The sequence below is a fragment of the Podarcis erhardii genome, assembly GCF_964252035.2.
Source record: "Podarcis erhardii genome assembly, chromosome: 1".
Taxonomy (NCBI): Eukaryota; Metazoa; Chordata; class Lepidosauria; order Squamata; family Lacertidae; genus Podarcis; species Podarcis erhardii.
Window position 1 is genome coordinate 45,764,148 of NC_138497.1, and position 22,142 is coordinate 45,786,289.

At 40.9% G+C, this 22,142-nt stretch overlaps 1 protein-coding gene across 5 annotated transcripts in view; it reads left to right on the forward strand.

Moving 5' to 3' along the window:
- STARD9 (StAR related lipid transfer domain containing 9) overlaps nt 1–22,142 on the forward strand; it is a 112,196-nt gene that overhangs the window by 54,785 nt on the left and 35,269 nt on the right. For 4 of the 5 annotated variants that reach the window (XM_081857262.1, XM_081857261.1, XM_081857264.1 and 1 more), the window contains 4 exons: nt 700–806; nt 6,751–6,944; nt 9,191–9,659; nt 10,933–21,069. In XM_081857262.1, the coding sequence (XP_081713388.1) occupies nt 700–806; nt 6,751–6,944; nt 9,191–9,659; nt 10,933–21,069 (10,907 nt within the window). The remainder of the gene's footprint in view (nt 1–699; nt 807–6,750; nt 6,945–9,190; nt 9,660–10,932; nt 21,070–22,142) is intronic. The other variant, XM_081857263.1, reaches the window with a different exon arrangement.

Below are 22,142 nucleotides of genomic sequence, written 5' to 3' on the forward strand. Positions count from 1 at the left end.
AGCATTCCCTCCTCCACTGAATCATAGAATAGTGATACTTTTTTTGCTGCTGAATCACACTGTTGACTGATGTTAAGCTTCTGCTCAACTTAAACCCCTAGATCCTGTACACATGCACTGCTGTCAATCAATAAACAGCAGCGGGCAGCAAATAGTTTGATTCTGGCATACTTTCATGCATTGTGCCCCCGCGCACACATAAGAGTTGGAACTGCAGCACAGGAATCTTGAGGTGGTAGGTTTGCTGTACAGTAGCTGGAATGGGCACAATTTTACAGGACGTTTTCTTGTTCTCATTGAAATTAAATTCAGGTTTAGGGAAAAATGACACATCTTTTGAGGATTCCTATTCACTTCTTTAGAGTTTGTGCTGAATTTGTATCCAATACATTGTGCACATTAGCATTCAGAATCACTGGGGAAACCCTGAATGTAACATAAGTCCTCTTCCTGCGTACATATTTATAGCCATCATTGTCAGCCAGGAGGACCCAAGCTCTTTGTTTCATGGTTGGCTTGGGTATAAGGCCCAGCCTAAGACGTGAAAGTAGGATTTAAATCTAGGTTTCATTGTCAAAACTCTTTGCTCTGTGGAGCAGGGGCTGTGATCTTACATCAAAAACTCGCAACAGTGATTCTAGCAATTACTTTAATCATCTTGTGGTATTTACTTCCTTCCCCATCTTTCCTGTTTTATAGATCAGTGAGTCCTCTTCTGTAGTGAGTTGCAGATCTCTTGAATGGCTGGATTTGGATGGTGACTTCCCTTCCCTTCCTCATAGCTTTTATCCAGCTGAAACAGAAAGGTATGTTTAAAAGGATTTAGCTGAAATAAAATGACATTCATCTGAATTCTGCTGATTTCATTTTTTTAAGGTTGCAAGGATATTGGGCAGAATTCATCTAACAAACTCTGTCAACTTCCACTTGCACAGTAGGGCTGTCCCCCACTCCTCCCTCTGACCCCTGAAATCAGCCATTGGTGTATGTGTCCGAAGAACCCCCTGAACAGCACGGAATGAGGGAAGGAGGTGGTCATTCCATCTGGCATACTGAAATGCTATCACATTTGTAAAAATTGTTGAATTCCACCCATAATCTTTGCTTCCTTTTTAGCAATACAGTTGCCTACAAATGCATTTATTTTTTATAGTAGCATGGCCACGCTTTCACAGTTCTGAAGCCTTCCCACTGCTCTTAATACTAGGGGAGACCATTGGGAATGTTTACATAATGTATATTCTGAAGTTCACACACAGCTTATTCTTTCCTTTTAATGATTCTGGGTCTGCATCCCAGCTGCACTGTCTCATGATAGAAATAAGAGCTTTAAGAAAGAACAGTATCTAGCCTGAGCTGTGCTGTATGGGTTAAATTTTATGTCTGGTCCTGCGCAGCTGCTGTAGTCTGCTGCTGCTGCTGCTGCTGTGTTACGCCGAGGTTATGGTGTGGTATTGAAAACAGCCTCTTGATTGGATAGATGTGCTGGGAGGAGAGGTATCAGACAAAAATGCAAATCAATGAATGAGCTTGTTGTGTTATAACTCAGACTCCTAAGTGCTTAAAGTGCTAGCCTTAATTGATTTGCAGGGATACTGAATAGCTTTCTTTTCATCCCTACTCTTTTTTTTTTTTAATCTCAAAACTAAGTTATACCTAATATTTAGGGACTCGGGGAATCTGATTTGGCTGAATTGTTTTTTGTTTTTTTTAAATCTGACAATGGTTTTCAGGGACTGTATTTTGCCTTTTGCCTGGGTTCTGTGATCCAAGCCTCCATATATGGTTGCAGCAAAGCATTCTGCTTCATTACTTGGCTGTGGCTGCCATAGCTACTGAAAACTGCATTATGCTGTAGAAGCCGCCAGATTCTGCATAAGCCTTAGAGGCGTTTTTGGGGAAGAGGGGAGGGAGTTACACAATAGAATCCTGGGAAGCTGATGACAAAACAGCCGGGAGAAAACGTGATTCTACAAAAGGTTGATTTAGTATGCTGACTGCCAAGTTAACGCATAGGACGAGAAGATGAAAAATGAATCAGCTGTTTTCATAATCCTGGAAATGTTCTCGGTAATTGGTACTTACAATTGGTTTAAGGTCAGTGACATTTAGGAAATAGACACTGGATGTGTTAATTACTATTTATTGATAAGAATGCTATCATTGTAATTATGCTTTTAATGTTTGTTAAATCTAGTGAGCAATGTTTGTTATATTCTACAAAGGGTTTCTGTTCTCCCCATGCCTTAGTTTGTTTGTTTTGCCTGTGTCATTCCATGATGAGAGTCGGGTCTGGCAAAGCAAAAGGCAATATCTTCTAGAATAATTTTTTTTGGGGGGGGGGTTTAAGTCACAGTAAGGCTTCATTAACTGTTTTTTTATTTTAATTTGAAAGAAGGGAAACCTGATTAGTAGGTTTATTTCTTAGTGCATGAAATGCTGGGATTTAACAGTTCCTGAAAGAAGCTGGAGTTGTATCAGTATCTGGGTGACGATGCTTCTGTGGACCAGTAAAACAACCACCTGTGCGAATTTTGGAGTATAGAGGCCTGCTTTATAATAACAAATAATTTTAATGCATTTACGTTGACATTATTCTCCATGTGGAACGTTTGGGGTGGGGATGAGCTGTGGCAGAACACCTGCCATCATGCTACTTAAGATTACCGTGTCAATGATTATCCACAGAACAAGCAATTATACTTCAAGGCAGTGAAGTGTCCATGCCTAAACACTGGAATATAGAACAATAAAAACAGTATTGATGTGGATGGGACTGACATCCAAGCCCCAGGTCCTGCCATTTTCCAGTTCTTTCGTGTTTCAGTAGAGGCGCCTCATGCGTTCTGCATTACCTATGTGATGCAAGCATCAGGCTGGATGAATTTTTATTACCAATCTACTTAATGCAGTTGTCTCTGTGCTCTGAATACATATAGGATGTTTTCTGTTTGATCTTGGATTGAGTACTTGAATCTGCTGACATTTTTAAGAATTGTTGGGAAATACGGGAGCATAGAAACCAATGCTTTCTACACTTTATGTAATGCAACCCCCTCAGTTATTTTCTCCTTCTGTGGCATTAATCACTGAGATAGCAAAAATTGTAGAGATCTGCAGTACTGTATCATAATACGGTGTGCACTGTTGTATTTTATAACAGCTGTTTTTCAAGACCTGAGCAATGAATGGTTCATAAAGCCTAATATCCTGTCTTTTGTAGTGTCCATTAGCAAATGCTTTAGTGACCATGAATAGGACTGGTGTACAGCAGTTGATCTTCATTCAGCTGCAGCTTCTGTGTGGGAAAAAAAAAAGCTTGGGGGGGGGTCTGCGTGAAGGTTAATAGCCTCTCATTTAACAGCTTTTAAAAGACCTGTTCTCCTTGAATTGGTCTAATTACATTTTGAGCTGAACTACAGCTTCCCATTTAAATGGGGTGTTTAGCTTAAACGACAAGTTCTTATGTTTTAGAAAAAGGGTAAAAGGAGCCTTCTGGTCAGTTTAGAGCAGGGGTAGGCAACCTAAGGCCCGGGGGCCGGATGCGGCCCAATTGCCTTCTCAATCCAGCCCGCAGACGGTCCGGGAATCAGCGTGTTTTTACATGAGTAGAATGTGTCCTTTTATTTAAAATGCATCTCTGGGTTATTTGTGGAGCATAGGAATTCATTCATTTTTTTCTTCAAAATATAGTCCGGCCCACTACATGGTCTGAGGGACGGTGGACCGGCCCCCTGCTGAAAAAGGTTGCTGACCCCTGGTTTAGAGCCACAAGAGACTTTAGATAAGCCTTTCTTCTTCTTTAGCTGAGGGGAAGACATATGCATTTAGAAAACTTGGGAGTAAATATGGCTTATGACTTGCCAGGTGTAGGGTCATTTATTTGTCTCCTTGGCAACCAGGTGTGTCATAGCCTCTAGATAATCCTAGAACTAGAATGGATGCACCTTACATTGATAGCTGGGTACACTTTCCATTCATTTCATCAGGACTGACATCCATAACTGTCCAGAAGTTTCAGCTATTACACAGTAGCTGCCTCCTAACAAGATAGCACTATGGGAATCTCCACTGGTTATGTTTACAGACTCTTGTACCAACTGAGCACAAAACATTTTCAACTCAACTCAAAACAAATCTTCTTGTATGGGAATGCACTAACACACATGCAGTGGAGAAGGAGAGGCAAATAAGGAAATTATTTCTTTAAGTGAGGATCTTAACTGCTGGTGGTGGTTTAAAAAGCAGGTTTCCATTCTTCAAAACAGAGCCCCTCTTAGCTAGTTATTTTGCTGGACTGAAACAGTTGAATACAAAGCACAATACACACATTGGTCTCTAATAATTAGTTTTCCCTTTCTATAAAAAGTTGTAAAACTTTACAAGGAAAAAACTTAGAGATTTTTGCTTAGAATGAATTTTAATAGGCAATGGTGCCAGATGTCACACTGCAACTGAAGACCTCATTATTCCATGGTTTGATAGGGATGAGGGTGATGACTTGGATACTGGGACCTGAGTAGATGGAATGGGCTGAGTACTCAGTTCAGCACCAGCATAGGCCAGAGGGCCAGAAGGGTTTTGCCCATGGTACATATGGATTCCATCACAAGAATACCACTCCACATTAGAGTGGATTTATACGGCTTGTATCTGGTGCTGGACCATAGAGACAGATGAGGGATTATGCTCATCCTGTCCACCCTGTTGCCAGCAGCCTCTCTGACTGAGGTATGGAAGGTAAAGAACCCAGGATGGTGGTCTTAGCAGTTTCAGTGTCCATGACGGTCTCTGTGGGGTGGAGTTGGCTTGGGACTTCATGGCCACCTTGGCAATGGTGGGGCTGTCTTAGTTTGTCATCAGCCCTATACACATGGCAGGACCACACCCTCACCTTTTCTTTGCTTTAGGTAAGATGGGCAATCTCAAAATAGGAGAGAGGGGTTCCAAATTACCCCAGTGTCAGGATCAGGGCACTTTCTGGTGGAACCTGGGAGATTCCTGAATGCTCACGAGGATTTTGAAAGCCCTGGCCTTCTAGAATGAGGAGCTACAACAGACTTTTGGCACAGTCACTCATGAGTGCTCTTTCCAGTGTTGTAGAGCATGTATGGCTGCCTGGTATCCCTGCAAACTTTGTGTGATGAAACTATTGGGAAGACTAGCTGCAGATGACACACAGCACATTCTGAAGCCAACTGAACACTAGTTAGAGGTGCATGATCATGCCTACTGCATGGTAGTGTAGGAAACAATGAAGTTCTTCCTCTCTCCTTCCTTCCTCAAGAAAGTTATCTGGCAGAGCTCTTTAGAGTGTTCAGAGGGCTGTTATCTATCCCTGTGAGTGGAGCTATAGAGTCCACTGCAAATTGTTTGCAATATAGTTTAAGAATGAAGCCAGTCAAAACACTCTTGATGCTGTTATTGCAGAATCTGCTGAGGTGCCCAACACACCATCTGAGTGAATGTTTATGTGATCATTTTCAGTTATTAGAGTTTAATGTCTCCTTGTAGCATTGTGTTTGATGCCTTGCCATCTCAACCAACCCTCTTGAATGATTAGAACTAGCAACAACCACCCTCCCCAACAACAACCACCTCCCCATATCAGTACCCCAGCCCAGGAATTTGTTCAGCAACCTCAGCTTTTGTAGCTGGAATCAGTCAGGGCCCCTCCCTACCAGGCGAGGTGGGAAAAGGCCTGCAAGGCAGGGAGCAGGTCTTTGGGGACTCATCAGCATCAACTGGAGCCACTTTGAGAATGGTCCATCTTTTCTTTCCTTTCCTTTCCTTTGTCTGCTCCACGTGCATTGCCCTGATTCTCACAATCTTTCTCCCAAATATTCTTGATAAAATTTCCCTCAGATCCCCATCTGTAAAATGGCCCTAATGATATAAAGACAGATTAGAATGGCAGCTATGTATATTCTTTGGAACTTTCTCATCATTCTGGCCAGTGCTCAGATTATAAAGCAAAATGTAAGGGAGTTCTTAATGAAACCCAAAGCTATGTCCCCTCACTTCCCCAATTTTAGACAAATCATGGGCCTCCTGCAGCCAGAATGAGGGGACTGGGACTCCCTCCCTTGGTAATCTGAGTGCTACTTCTGAGTGAATGCTACTGCTCTGCTAGTATGAATGAAGTAGTTTATCTTGACCTGTACCAATATGAGTTCCGACCTGGGTTTGGGACTGACTGACCTGTAGCAGAAGACACCCCCCTCCCCCTTGATGTGGAATTCAATGCCATTTGAAATAAGGCATGTTCTAATAAACTACACTTTTAGATGCATTCTTATGCCTTTTTTTATTTACCCAAGACATTTCTGAAATAAAATTTGAATTATTGTTCATTGACTACCTTAAAATAACAGCTTAACTATTTTTGATCTTCTGAACACCACTCTGATATATTGCGAACAGTTTATAAATATTTTAAATTGAAATAACTATTATGTGGCTAGTGGTATTACTGTGTGGAGCCCGCTATTAAGCTTCTTTTAAATTTCATGCTACCCGTCAACATTCTGACCTTACTGTGACATCACACACATGCAAACACACATGCAACACACATAGACATCATATCCTTTCCTTTACCCATCCTCCTTCATTAGGACCTGAACTTTTCATTGCACAATTAGATACTTTGATTTTGACTGACAGAAACTTAAACTGATTTAAAGAGATATATGTTTGACCTGCAATAATGTTGCTTTCCTGGTTTAATTTTATTTTTAAATTTTCCAGCAGTGAACAGAGAGATGCTGTACATGAAGAATGTCAGCCAAAGCTGAAGAACCAGGAGGTTCTCCACAGCAAGGAAATTCAAAAGCAGCAACAGTATGTTGAAAAATTACAACAGCAGATCTTGGATGGGCAGATTAAAGCTGAGCAAGAACTAGAGCATGATCAAGCCATAATCAATCAATGGATCAAAGAAAGTGAGTTTTCTTTCCCATTATCACTTTCCATTCACGTTTTTTTCCTACTTACACTGCTGATGCATTTTACTCTGGTTTCTTTCTTTCACCCATTATTTTATCATTCTTAAAGTGAGGTTAGTGCTCAAGCAGCAGTTTATATTTTATATTCATTGGCTGGATGAGTCTTCCCTACGATACTTTAAGACACTCTTGTCCTTCTTAAAACTACCAGCTTGAGATGCTCTCTGCCTTTAAAATTTGGATATAGCTGCAGAAATTTGCATTAAGGCTGTATAAGATATCCCCCAGTCTCATTTCTCAGGTCAAAAATAGCTTTATGGATGGGGTAGAAATCCCCCTTCCGACAAAAAAAGATATATGAATGCTCAACTTTTTTCAGCTCCTTTGGGTGTCATTGTTTGATATTGCTCCTGCTGCTGTTAGTGTCATTATTCCTCTTTCCTAGGTTCATCTCAGTGATTATTCCAACCAATCAGCAGACATAACCTTAATGCCCATCAGCTTTGGCTACATGGGGATGTTACTGAGGATACTTGAGAAGAAGGAGCAAGTTGATATGTGTTGATGTATAAAGCCCTGAACAACTTGGGCCCTTATATCCCTGCTTGATCCCTAAGATGTCCAGATGAGCTGTGTTAGTTGTCCCCTGTGTGGGCCTCAACTAGGGTATTATAGTATCACTGATCCCATACTGTAGAAAACTTTTCCAGCAGAAATTTGGTGGGCGTATTTGCCCCCCCTCAACATTACAATCTTAGTATGATCCAAATATGTTACCCACACATATATACTTCAAACTTCAGAGTTCCAAACTTATATAAAATTTATATAAATTTATATAAAAACACTTTCTTTAAAAAACAAAACACACCCAAGAATAGCCATTGTTTCAAGTACAGTGGAACCTTGGTCCTCAAACGGCTTAGTTGATGAACAAATCAGCTCCCAAACACCGAAAACCCGGAAGTAAGTGTTCTGGTTTTTGAACTTTTTTCGGAATCTGAACATCCAATGCAGCTTCCGCTTGAGTGCAGGAAGCTCCTGCAGCCAATCGGAAGCCGCACTTTAGTTTTCAAACATTTTGGAAGTGGAATGGACTCCAGAAATGGATTACGTTCGAGAACCAAGGTACCACTGTACTGGAACAGCAAGGATTACCATCCCAGACCTGTTGTGTTTTTGTTTCCCTTCTCCCCACAACCCCCTTTGCCTCTGTGGTTTTAGGACCACTGGTTTTTTGGACTACAGTTTTTAATACAGAATATTTAATTATTGTAAGCCACCCAGGGATCCAACTTTGGTGCTGCTAAAAGGGGACGTCACTTTTTTCTCCGTCGGTCACCCTAGCTGCTGTGGCTTACCTGCGGATGCAGGCAATCATGGGCGAGCTTGGGAGCATGGTTTAGGAAGTGGACTCCCTGGTTATAAAAGCCAGCTGTGCCTAGGCCTTGGCCTCAGGCAATGCTGGATTCATCAATTACCCACCCCACACTTTATGTGTAGGACTGCTCAAGGATGAGCTGGTAGGTCCTGCATAAAACCTTGCTATGGACATCTTGAGCTGCCATATTCGGGGACAGGGAGGAATTTGCCTGCAGACAAATTGGGCTTGTCTGAGGGTTTTGCCTACCTCAGAGCAATTGTCACAACTTGATGGCAGATAAGGCATTAGGTTGGATCCTTAGTCTAGGTGGACTGGGAGGTTGGGAGCCCTGCCCCTCCAAGGAATTAGAATATCCCATTAAAGGGATCCAGGGTGAGGTGCTTCTGTCCGGACACCCAGAAGGTGGCTGATGGGCTATAACACCCTCAAAATGGTGATCTTGGGTGGGAAGTTCACCCTAATTTGATGTAAGACATAGGGCAGTCCTTAACCTTGGTTAACCAAATAATCAACAAGCAGACAGACTAGACTGATTGATTCAGGATACACACCCAATGCCTGTGCCAAAACCTGCTGACATCTGTAATCAATAAAGTTGCAGCCTGTTTGAATCCCAGTTGCTTGTCCTGTGTTTACTGCAGCTTCAACATGTCTTGGCCCCTCCGCCACAACTTCACTGCACCTAGACCCACAATGTCAGGCTGATCTTGCTTAAATTATATCTCAAAACAAATTGTAAAATTGACATAGAGTTGATTATTCTCCTCATAAATTCTTGGTGCTGTTGATAAATTGCAACAAACTGACAAGACTTGCTGATTTTCATGCTTTTTGTTCATTTGTTTGTTTGTTTTCCTAGACCAGCAGTGGCTCATTGATGAAAAGAAACAGCTGGCTGTCCAGCAACAGCAGCAGGAATCTGCTGTGCAGACAGAAGTCAAATCATATGCAGAAGCTGGAGTCCAGAACGTATTGGAGTCAGAAACTGGCCCGTCCCTGACAGAACAGAACAAGAAGAAACTGGTACAGCTAGAACTTTTACGAAAATACTCTTTGAAGAAAGCAGAAAGACATTTAAGCCGGAAGAAGGTTAAAGTGCATCTTGAGAGGATTGTGAAGAAGCAAAAATTGCTAGAGGCCAAGAAAAACCTGGAACACTTAGAAGCTAATTGCTGGATTAATGAGGATAATGTGAAACATTCCCAGTCTCTGGACCAAGATACCACAGTAGCTTCTGGGGACTTCAAGTGTTCACAGCCAGAATCAGATTCATGCTCCTTGCAATGCAGAAGAAACAGCTTTTTAAATCATCAGCCAACACATTGCAGGTGAATATTTGCACAATACTTCTCAAAACACTAATCTGTTCTGACAAAGCACATTTTTCATTAACCTCAAAGTGCATGTTAAATGTCATGGCTCCAAGCTTATTCAGTCTCATCAGCAGATGTGTCAACTAAACTTTTAGTTGATTAATCATTAGAGCCCCGTCATAACTGACAGGAGTGAGAGTTAAGGCAAATGAAAAAGTTTTGATGTGACATTGGAAAAGAAAGGGACAGCACTTGGCAAACCTCTCTGAGGAGGGAATTGTTGAGGCTGCTTGCCATAAGAGAAAGCATAGTCTCCTTTCTTGCCTTGGAAGGTGGAAGGCTGTTCTTTAAATGCAGTAGTTCCAAAGCATTTAGGACTTTATAGACCAAACTTGTACTTGGAAACAGATCACCTGTTTAAGAACTGGTGAAATGTTGTATAAATTGCCACACTTCCTGCAGTAGCTCAGAGGCTGCCTATATAGTAATATACAGTTTTCAGGATTGAACATATCAGTTCAACAAACACTTAGATCCTCTCAGATCCAGTGGTATCCAGACCATGTCATATTAAGATTTGCTGGTCAGCAGGTTCATCCCAACAAGATTTGATAGCTTGTCAAGGTCTCCTATTGGTCTCTCAATTGCTGGGCCATTCAGGTAAGGACTAGTGCTTCATAACTCTGTTATGAAGCCACTTGGTGTGTTTGTCTACATAGGACTGTATTCAACATAGTGCTAAGGAGACTGTTCTATCACAGCAAGGATTTCTGCCTGTCCAGCTTAATCTTCACCTCCTCACCCCCAACTCTCTACTTGGGGTTCCCTCAACCCTCTAGATCAGAGTTGGGGACACTATAGGGCATGTGTGGGGAGAAGGGGGAAATCCTGCCGCACTGGTTGAAATATTTAATTGAATACTGTCCCTATGATCTTGGGTTAGAATCAGCAATCATACTATATGTTCAGGGATGGGGAGCCTATAATCTTCAACGTTGTTTTATTCCCATTAGCTCTGTGCATTGGCTATGCTGGCTGGGGCTGGTGGGAATTGGGTTCCAACATCAGATGGAGGGGCACAGGATGCCCATTCCTGCTGTAGGCTCTTAGCATCAACTTAGGTACTTTGCCTATTAGTCCACCACAGAGCAACCACTTGACTCCTAAGCAAATGACAATCATAGGATTTCCATTGGGGTAAGCATGATTATGAAAGCAATGTTGCACCTGCCTTAAAAAAACACCATAAAGCAAGTTTATTAACATATTTTTGGTTTTGTTTTTACAGTTTTTTCTTGAAGAGGGATCCCTCTCAAGTACCTACCTCAGCACACAGCCATGGATGCTGTGAAGTTAACCAACCAAGGAAATCACTGTCTGTAGAGTATCTTCCAAGAGCAATTAAAGAACTTTCCAGAAGAGATAACATTCATGATGACAGAGATTCTGCCTTCCCAACCAACAGACAGGAGATCAAAATTCAAAAGTCATTATATTTGGGAAGTAAAGGAAGAGTGAACAATGACAGTAGTAATACAGAAGTAATTTCTCTTATCTGCAAAGAAATCGAAACAATGGAGAAATCAAATAGCAGACCAAGGCAAACTAGATCTAAAGCCCAGATTTCTAAGACCACTTCTCCTGACCACTTCAAGAAAAAAAGTGAATCTGAAACAGGAAGACAGGTGGGAAAACTAAAAGCACTGGCAGATTCAAATCAGCATAAAGGGAAGCACTTAGAAAAGAGTGACGCTCAGGAAGCTAGCAGAAAGACTAGAACTGATACAAGAAAAAAGCACAAAACTTCACTTCCAGGAAATTCCTCTAAGGAACTTAAAAAATCAGCAATATATGGTGAACCACCAGAAAAGCATCTAAGCCAAACAGCAAATAATGTGAAAAGACATTCAAAGGACAAACAATCAGAGGAAGAGCTTGAACTCCTGGGGTTAGCAACTTCAGCAAGAAGCCTTAACAATATAAATGCCCCCACACCACTCTGTCATGAGGAAAAAAGATGGCACAGTGCTGAGGTGTTGAGCGATGGAATCTCAAAAGCAGTCCCCAAGCCACTGAGAAGCTGGCAAGAAGATGATGACATTGAGTTTTCTGATACAGATAGTGCCTATTCTGTAGATTCTCTTTCATCTGCTAGTGCAAATATCCTGACAAGTCAACTGAGTCATACGGAGTCATCTGGAATCAAGGACACAGTTGAGCTGGAAGGTTCTGAAAGTGATGACAGCCAGATGTCACAAGATTCTCTTTCAGAAAAAGTAAAGAAAACGGAAAGTCAAGATACAATTAATTTTCTTGAGGTCCATCAGGAACCTGTTGATAACTGTCAGTCTGCCTCACTGTTAGCAAACACATCTTTATCAAAAAACAATAATTGGACTATGAATGAAAGAAGCTTTTCTCTTGATAGTCTGGGGGATGTTGATGAAGTTTCAGAAGATATAGCAGAGGAATCCAAATTAGAGTCATTTGATGAAGTTCCGGCAGAGGCTTTTTGGAATTTGCAAAACCGAAGGTCAAAATCCAGAAAGAGCAACAAGCAGCAGAACCATGAGATCTGTAAGGAAAGTGTAAAAAGACCCAGTGACTTGAATCTGAATACTGATTCTTTTTATCTGGATGCTGGTACACAGTCTAGTTCTAGTAGCATTTATGATCAATCAGTAAAAGAAATGGAAATTTGTGTTTCGGGACCAGAGAGTTCATTTGATCAAAGATCAAATGCTTCAGGTGAAAACCTTCCTGTTTTCCCAGATGCTTGGTTGTCTTGTGACTCAAGAAATGGAAAGACCAGCCCCATCATAACAATGCCTTCTTCCCAAGATCACTCAGAGTTCCGGGTTGCTCAGCTTCACCCTATTAACAAGTCAAACTGCTGGATGAAGAAAGATGACCTAAGGCAGTCAGCTGCAGAATTATCATTTGTCTCCTGTTATAAAAAACCTTATTGGGTTTCTCATGAGCCAGACACAATAGAAACATTATTTTCACCATCAGTACCATTTCCAGAAACAAGGAAACACATTGAAACTGAAGCTCCAGGAGCCATGCCACCATTTTCTCTGTCAACCAAAAACGTTCAGTTTGGTCATGGTTCTACATTTATTACAAAATATGGTTATTCTGAAGTTGCTTCTCTACCTGAGTCTAACTGCCAGCAGCCTGATGAATTATCTGAGGGTGGATCTGCTACTATACAGAAAGAAGACATTTATGTAAATACTAATTTCAAAGAATGCCTCTTTAGAACAATTGAAAAAGAAGACTTTGACTGTGACTCTAACAGCAGCGTAAGAGACTTGGAGGTAGTTGACTTAAACCCCATAGATAAATCCACCTGCGCGGTACCTAGTGGATCTCCTGACTTGATTGCATTGGGTAAAGCACAGAAAAAGTATCAAGGTCATGAACATTTGTTTTCAAAAGAGGGAGTGAATTTATTTAGTGATGAAAGTTTCTATCTCTGTGATGCATTAAGCAAGAGTACCAACAATGTTGGGGAAGAAGAATATTCTAGTGACAAGATATTAATACATGGTGGAAGTAATTTTGATCTGGTGCCAAAAGCAAGATACCAACAAGTGGCTGCAGAAGAAATTGGTATAGAGAATAAATTGCGTCAAAGTGAGAAAACAGATTTTTGCCACAGGGATCAGTTTGCTCTACCAATACAAATTTCTGAGACTGAGAGATTCAGTATGCAAGAAAAGAGAGATGCAGTGACAGAATCTGCTTTAGAGGTCCCTTCATTTAGAGAAGTAGAAGAAGAAGCTCAAGAGAAAGACTTGTGTTCAGAAAGTAACTGTGAAATTCAGACTAAATTATTAACAAGTGATTCTCATTCAGGTTCAGAACTTGACTGTTCTGGAAGTAGTGTTAGTCAAAATGTTTTGTTAACTTCTGATGCTGAAAATATGATGGAACAGACCAGTGAAAGGGAAAAAACCATGCTCTCTTTTTCTGGCCAGGGAACAGCTTCATCTACTTCTATGGATTTGGTGACTGACAAATCAATATGTTCAACTATGGACAAAAATGGGGGGGAAACTAAACTTTCAGTTGATGGCGATAAATCCACTTTCCAATCTAATTCAAATATGCATTATCAAGACACAGCGGGAATGGGAAAATATGCTGGGAAATGTCAGGGTTCCATGGCACTTAAGGATGTTCATCTGACCAAATCTAGTTCCATGGAAAATAATGTAAATGATCCTAACTCTGTTGGCACCACTGATCAGAAACTCACAGTGCAACAGGAAGTTGAAGATACGTTTTTGTTTGGCTCCAGTGTTCAGTCTGGCAAAACCAAAGCTTGGCATATACCTGCATCAAGAGTGGGGAAGGAAGCTGCAGTTTTCCATGTGGACTTTAGCAAAAATGATGGCTCAGAAGTGAATTCTAATCAAGCCAGAAATAACACTGAAAAGGACTGTGGGGGGATGCTGGGAAATGATGGAATTGAATCAGTCACAGCTTTCCAAGAACAGAATCTGTATGTGGATAAAGAATCTGAACATCCAAAAAATGGCGTTGATACTGGAGCCTTAACTACTTCTGAAGATAATAAATGTGAACTTAATAGTAAGACGATAAACTCTGAAGAACTTATTAAATTAATGAATAGTGTCAATAAGCTGGAATGTGACATACTGGAAATTAAATATAGTCAGAGGTTGCACAATTACCATAGAGGTGAATTTCAGAGTGAAACTGTAGAGAGTAGGATGAACTCAGAAAATGTTAACTTGGTTCAGAGTACCAGCGAGGAACATTATAAGAAGCTGGCTGCAACAGTGACATATGAAGAAACAAATGTCCAGCTGATTGATGAAAACAAAGGAGAACCATGTCCAGCAAAACCAGCAATGGAACCCGATAGCATTATTCATTCAAGCAGTGTTAATGAAAATAAAATCCATGAAACGGTAAAACAGAGTGATTGTCCTGCAGACATAGAAGCAAGCTCTAAGTGCACTGTGCCGGCTGGGTGTTCTAGCTCAACAAGTTTTCCTCAAAATATTACAGACTTACTTGACAAATGTGAAAAACCAGTTCAGGTTGACAGAATTTTAGAAAATGTCCTGAGTTTTGAGCCCTCAGCAACTGCAATAACCACTGAGTGTAGGCAAGAAGATGCTTTAACCTATAGTGAAGATGATAAAAATAAATATACTGACAATGAGACATCTGTAATAGAAAGCTTGTTAATGTACCCCAAGACTGTTCTTCAAGAAAATGAAGTTAATGGGGACATGATTGGTTCTGAAACGGGGAGCAAAGAACATTGTGATGCAAAAGAAAATGTGAATTCCAGGTTAACTGGGCTACACACTGATGACAATGTTGCATTGCAGCAAGAAAATCCAGTACATGGTTTTATTAATTGTGACAACACCAGTAATGGAACAAATTCTGAAATACCAGAAATATACTTCACTTCTTCCAATCTGGAAGAAGAACAGGAGGTGCACCAGATAACAGAAGTGTGTCTTGATAATATTAAAACACAACAGCATGAAAAACCATCAGGGCTTTGGACTTATACAGGTATAATTAATGAGACACCAGAAGACAATAGTAATGGTTGTGCAGGTGACAAGAGAGCTGTAATTGGACAGTGTGGGATTAGTGAAGAATTTAAACAAACTGGCAGTGGTGAAAATACCAATGGATCTAAATGTCCTTCTACAAATTCTCATGGAAATATTTCAGAACACTGTGATGCAAATTTTGGTGGAAGCATATGTGATGATAAATGTATGCCAGATAACGGCATACCTAATGAAAAAGAAACAGTACATCCAACAGACCCCCTGCCATTGGCAACAGCTATGAAACTGGACCAAAGTACTATTATACAAAATGTGTGTATTTTAAAAACACAAAAGGTTGGGGAAAATTTGGAGGAAAATAGAGAAAGCCTAGAAGTGGATGTTTCACAAAATCAAACTGAATTTCTATTGGAGAACAAATGTAGTTACTGGTTTTCAAACAATGACACCGTGTTAAGTGATTTATCAGAAGAAAAGGAAAGGCTGCCTCTCATTTTTTCAAGGAATGAAATTTTTGATGATTCAATGTCCATTAACCAAACAGGTCCGCTAGAACACAGAAATCAAAACTATGGGTTAACTTCTGCGACTGCTGAAGACCTTTGTAATCAATCTGCATATAGTTCTTTGCTGCCTGGAATAAGGACAGATGAAGAAAATACGAAGGGTGACTGTACTATAATAAGCAATCCTGAAATGCTATTAAGTAATAGTATCAACAATGAAGTAGTTCTCCAGTACTATGAAACACAAATGGATAGTGACTTGCACTCTAGAATGTCACGTACCTTTAACAAAGTAGGGGGGGATGACTCAATTTCTGACATTGTCATGAACAATAAATGTATTGCATTTCCTCCTGATCAGCTAGAACAGAATGGACAGGGGAAGGAAGACGTCATATCCAACAAAATGTCTAATTACACTGCACCTGAGCAGAATCCTAGTAAGGATGACACGTTTTCAAAACCATATATTGCAGAGTGCCATGCATCACTGGTATCAGCTACTACTGATGACCCACAAAACAAAGCTAGTCCTCTCAAGACATTGTTTCCTTCTGAAAGTACAAGTGATGATACGGACAGGTTTCGAGGAGAATACAACACAAAAGAAGAAGAAAAGTGTTTAAATTCATTAAACACATTGCAAAAGGAAACGGCCACATCAGACTCATTAACCTCAGATAAAACAACTACTTATCCCTCTTCAGGTTTCAGAGAAAATGTAGAAGAAGCAACACCATTGTTACCAGAGCTTTCTTCTCACGAGTGTTTTAACAGTATTGTCAGTCAGAAAGATTCATTAGTCCCATGTGAACAGACAAATAAATCCCTAGGCACTGATTGCATCAAGACAGAATACAGAATAAATAGTATTGGAGAAATGGAGTGCCAACCAGAAACTAAGATTCGTGTGTTCAGAACTTCTAATGATCTTTGTATGGGGTGCTTAAATGACTCTATAGCAGTATCTGAGGATGGAGCAAAGCTTTCAGGGTGTTCAGACCAAGCCCCATGGGGAAATGCTCATTTTGGTGAAGACAAAGCTGCAGGATGCAGGATGAGTTCTTATTTGTCTGAATACTCTGCTAGTCACTTGAACACCTCAACAGTGCTTCCCACGCATTTGCTAGAACGCCCTACGGGCAACTACAAAACTGATGCTTTGTATTTTGGGGAAAGCAAATATTTGGACTCTGGCATTTTTAATGTCCCTGCCTCAACTGTTGGTGATTACTCTGTACACCACCAGCAAGACAGCAAGATCACTAATCCTAGTTATAGTACCAAAAATACTCAGCGAGTGGCGGAAATGTATCAGAAGGAAAGCCAAGGTCAAGAATGTCTACATAAACAAGAAAATACTAAGTCTTCACAGCCTGGGGATTATGTGGATAGGACAGAAATAAAATTGCAAGCGGAAAGCTTGCTTCCTTATCAAAGTTTAGAACAAATGGTTCCAAGTGACAAAACATTGTCACCTGCTTTATGTTCAGTTGAAGATATCCCCACTAGTACCGTGCTTAAAAATGTGGACACTCTAGAGTCCCCAAGATCACCAGAAGGCTTCACATCCTCTCTCTGTCCACCATATACTGACTCACTGCAGAATACTTTTTTGTCAACTTCATTTCGAGTACAAGAAAGTCGAGCATTTTGTCATCAGGGTTTTCCAAATGTTGCTTGCGTTTCTTCAGATACCTCTCCTAGCCTCAGTACTAGTCAGAGGGATGCCGAGACACATGGTCCTCTGAATGCTGCTGCATCAAACTCTCCTGCACTTGCCAGCAGTCTGATGCAGGAAAGCCAGTGTGACAATCCTGTGATAGTAGACCCACAGCCATGTGCTTCTGAAACTACTTCTTTTTCTCTTATGAAAGAACGTGGTTGTCTCCCACTTTCCGACACTAACTCTAGCTCTCAAGGAAACCCAGCTTTAGATTGCAGCGAAATACACGAATTTAAAACTGAAAAATTCCATTATGAAAGAGATGTTTGTGAAGAACCAAGGGGTACAACTTCAGTGCAAAAGAGCTATTTGGAAAACATTGGCAAAACTTTACATCACACATTGCATTCAAGTCTTGATATGCAAGAAGATCAGAGTACACCACAGTTAAATAGCAGGGTTGATATAGACGACTTCCCTAATACAAATGCAAATAATCATATAATTGCACATAAGGTGATGAAGAGTAAGAGAGAATCTTTAATGTCGGAACAGCTAAATATTTCAATAGCAAATGACAGCATGTCCTCAAAGTATTTATCAGGAAGAAGCTGTTTGACTTTGCAGGAAGAACCTGCACCAGAGATAATTAGAAGTGAAAATGCAGTTTTTACTTCACAGAATTCAAACAGAAGCAAAGAAGATGGACAACGGCCATGTTTGCAGAGTCATAGCTTATCAGCACCATCTATTGCTGTTATATCTAATTTTGAGTGTGCTTCAGAAACTTCTAAAGTTGACCTTTCTGTACATTCTACCTCTAAGTCATTACAAGAGTTAAATATGAGTGTTGAACCACCATCTCCAACTGAGGATGACCTGCACAGAGCTGAAAGCTTATCCAAATTAAAGACAGACAATGTTGTGCCAGTTAAATATAAACCAAGATTTCAAAAGAAATCCATTCAAGCCCAGAGGTCTAATTACTGTGATAAAAGAAACCGTAGAGAGAGCACTCAGGAAAGTCACTCTTCAGATCCTTCCGCTGCTCACTATCCAGTAGCTGTTGCCCACACAACTGGCAATCCCGTGGATACAGAAACAGAGAAATACTCAAATAATGTTTCTTTGGCACACCAACACAGTTTGAGTACACATGAAGATCTAAGACATCAAATGGAGGCAACAGACAATAAAGATACAATGCACTTCAGTTCAAGTGATATCAACCCATATATTCACCCATGGCAGCAAGATGAATGCTGCAAGATTGGTTGGAAACAATATGTTTTTGGAAGTGCAAGTGATGTCTCTAGTAACCCACCTCCATTGAGTTTGGATAATCAAGCAGTTATGAGGTGCTCCAGTGTGGATAATGGATTGAATTCTCAAATCTCCCCTTTCCGTTCTCATCTCAGTTCATATGCTAATGCAAGAATGTTATCCAGCACCATAAGTAGCACAGAAGATCTCCAGGGATGGGATGTTGCGAGAGAAGGCTTTGACTCTACCCATTCAGATGAGAGTGGCAAGCCTTGTACCAACATTTCTCATGATGAACTTGAGGCTACACCAGAAAACTGCATTTCCAGGTGTGAAAATGGTTCTCAGCAGTCTGGAAATGCTTCCATGCAAGTTGATGAAATTGTTCTTCTCTACCCTTCTGAGTCGGAGAAATCCTCCAATAAACCACAAGAACTACTCACTTGTGACCGGGAAACACAGACAGAGGCACCAACAAGGCATAGAAGGCAGAAGAGACACCGGAGAAGCAATACAGATATATCTGCAAGAAATCCTGAGCCAAGCAAGGATACATTCCAACAGCCTTCTTCTTGGTCAAGCGTACAGAATCTTTCCCTGCACCTTTCACAGCTGCTTCACAACACTTCTGAGCTGCTGGGAAATTTGTCCTTACAGAATGTTAAAGATAGTGAACCAAGTGACCATAAAGCAATTGGTGAAGAAAGCTCAAGAACCACTGTGACTGACAGCTGTACCCAAACAACAGAAGACGTAGGCATTCAGACAGATACTTTAGGACACCTTCAGAACAAAGACAAGGAAAGGACAATCAACACTAATGTGGAAAGTGAGACAATGAAGTCTCAGGAGGTAAATGTTATTGTGAAGTTAGTACATACAGATTCTGTAGCTCTGACTAAGGAAAGAATGTCAGAAGGCATGGGACACAAATTGCAGGGCATGCTTGACAAGGGAAGCCATGATGATATTCCAGAAGATTCTTTTATGCCTCAGCCTTCCTTAAGTAGAGATTCCAGTTCTTCATCAAAGGTGCCAATAGTACCATTACATGCCCCAGCAGTACTTTTCCCTGTTGCATCTTCACTTGGTTCTAGACCTGAGTCTTCAGATGTTGTGGTTAGTAACCCTGCCTCTAGCATTTCTCTGTCTCCAGCATGCTACTCTCAGGACAGGAAGCCTGTTGGTAAAACTGACATTCCAAGAATAAGGGATAATAGCTTGCTAGTTGATCGAGCCTCTTCCCCAATTTTGACTCTTAGTGCCACTCCAGTCAGCCAGCAATTTACATCAGGCAAGTCTGCTTGTTCTTTCAAAGGATCTGTTGGACAACGGAAACATACTGCAAGCTCAGAAACAAGTTTTAGGGAAAATGGTTCAGATCCACAATATGACTTTAGATCTTGGGAGCCATGTGTAGACTCTTCTTCACAAACTGAGGTGGACAGTGAGTCTACCACGTCTAGAGAGAGCAAGGAAATGTACAAAATGCCTGAAGATGGCTTTGATAACAATGCAGCTAGAGAATTTTCAGGTGCTTCAAAACAAAAGCACAGGTTTACTATTGACACGCACACTGCAGTTCACACCAAAAGACTTTATCATTCAAGTAGCACTTTAGAACTTTCTAGCCATGGGGAATACTTAGTTGATGATCACAGAGAGGCTGTTCCAGTGGAACGTTCCTTTCGTCAGATACGAGCCACGAGGAGGGCGAGAAACTTCTCTGGAGGAATCAAATATGAAAGTCCCATTAGAAATTCAGAATGCTCACCCACCAAAAAGTCATTTCAGAGATCGTTAAGTGAGACACCAGAATGTGTGCCTGATTCTTTTTCTCCGCAACACCAACAGACATGGAGAAACCAAAAGCACTGCCCTTTTCCAGTGTCTGAAAGGCGCAGTGTGCAAGATGATGGTGATGAAGATGACGATACAGGATCTGATACAGAAAGTGATTGTAACACTGAAATTCTACTAAGTGAGAATACCTCCTTAGTAAAGACCCACAGACTTCGAAGCTACAGTCTTCGTGACCTGCCTCTGCACAATAAATTCAGCAACTGGTGTGGTGTGCAGGGAGGTTCTCGTTCTTCTTTAACTAGCCTGACTAGAAGTGCTGGTGATATCCACAGCCAGGCAGAAAGGAAGACCATTAACACAAGAGCACCTGAAGCAGAAGAGAGATCCCAGCTTAGTGAAAGGAGAGCCAGGGAGATTGAGGGGCTCCGAAGAGAGCGTGCCCAGATTATGTCTAGCATACACTTAGAAATGAACCAGCATCCTCTTACTGTGGAACTTACTGAAGCAAAGCTGAATTATGGCATTGGAGAAACAGATGCCCAGCTGAGGATTCTTCAGAGTGGAGTAGTCGAGGACTTGACATCAGTACCCATAAAACAGCGACTCTATGAAAGGTAAATTACTTTACATTTAAAACAATAGAAAATTGGCTAGAAGTAGTGCTTTTCAATCTTGAATATTTCTTTTTAGTTTATTACTACAGAATCTGTTGGATGTATTTGTTTAGAACGGGGGGGGGGGGGTTATTGGTTTGTTTTTGTTCTTATTTTTGTTTTGTATTTTATTATGTATTTTGTGTCTCTTATAATGTAATTCCATGTTGTGAACCACCCTGAGATCTATGGCTATAGGGCAGCGTACAAATTTAATAAACAACAACAGAACCAGGTGTTCTGAAGACCCAAAGCAGCTGCTGACAACAGCCTCCATGTGTCTCATTCCCCCATTCTGTAATAATGCAGCATATTCTCTTCATGATGCAGCATATTCTCTTCCCGCCCCTGACAGCCTTCATTGAGGTAAGGTTGGGAGAAGAGAAACTTAGACTTGGTTTGACTAACCAGGACCACATGAATTGGTCCTTGACAGCCCCTTTTGCTTTCCGGCTGCACTGAGCCAAACCAAGGTTCGGCTTAGTGCACCATCCAAACCTGGGATTGTGATTAAGCTCTCTCCTCACTAATCATGAGCTTCAGCCAAGGTCTGTTCCGACACCATCATCCTGGAAAAGTTATATCAGCTGTTACAGAGAGGAAAGTTGGGGACTTCACTTAGAACAGGCTTCCTCAAACTCAGCCTTCCAGATGTTTTTGAGACTACAATTCCCATCATCCCTGACCACTGGTCATGCTAGCTATGGATCATGGGAGTTGTAGGCCAAAAACATGTGGAGGGCTGAGTTTGAGGAAACCTTACTTAGAGCTACTGTTTTCAGCAACAGCCTTATATCTCATGTAATCCAACTCTCATTCTTCCCTCAAAGTTGCAAGAGTTTCATTAGGTAGAGGAGATATAGATATAGATGATACAGATATAGATATAGATATAGATATAGATATAGATATAGATATAGATATAGATATAGATATAGATATGAATGAATAAGCCACTTCAAGGGCATGATTATCATTTCAACAACATCAACATCTATTCAGCACCGCCACTTATCATTGCTCCTAATTCTTCT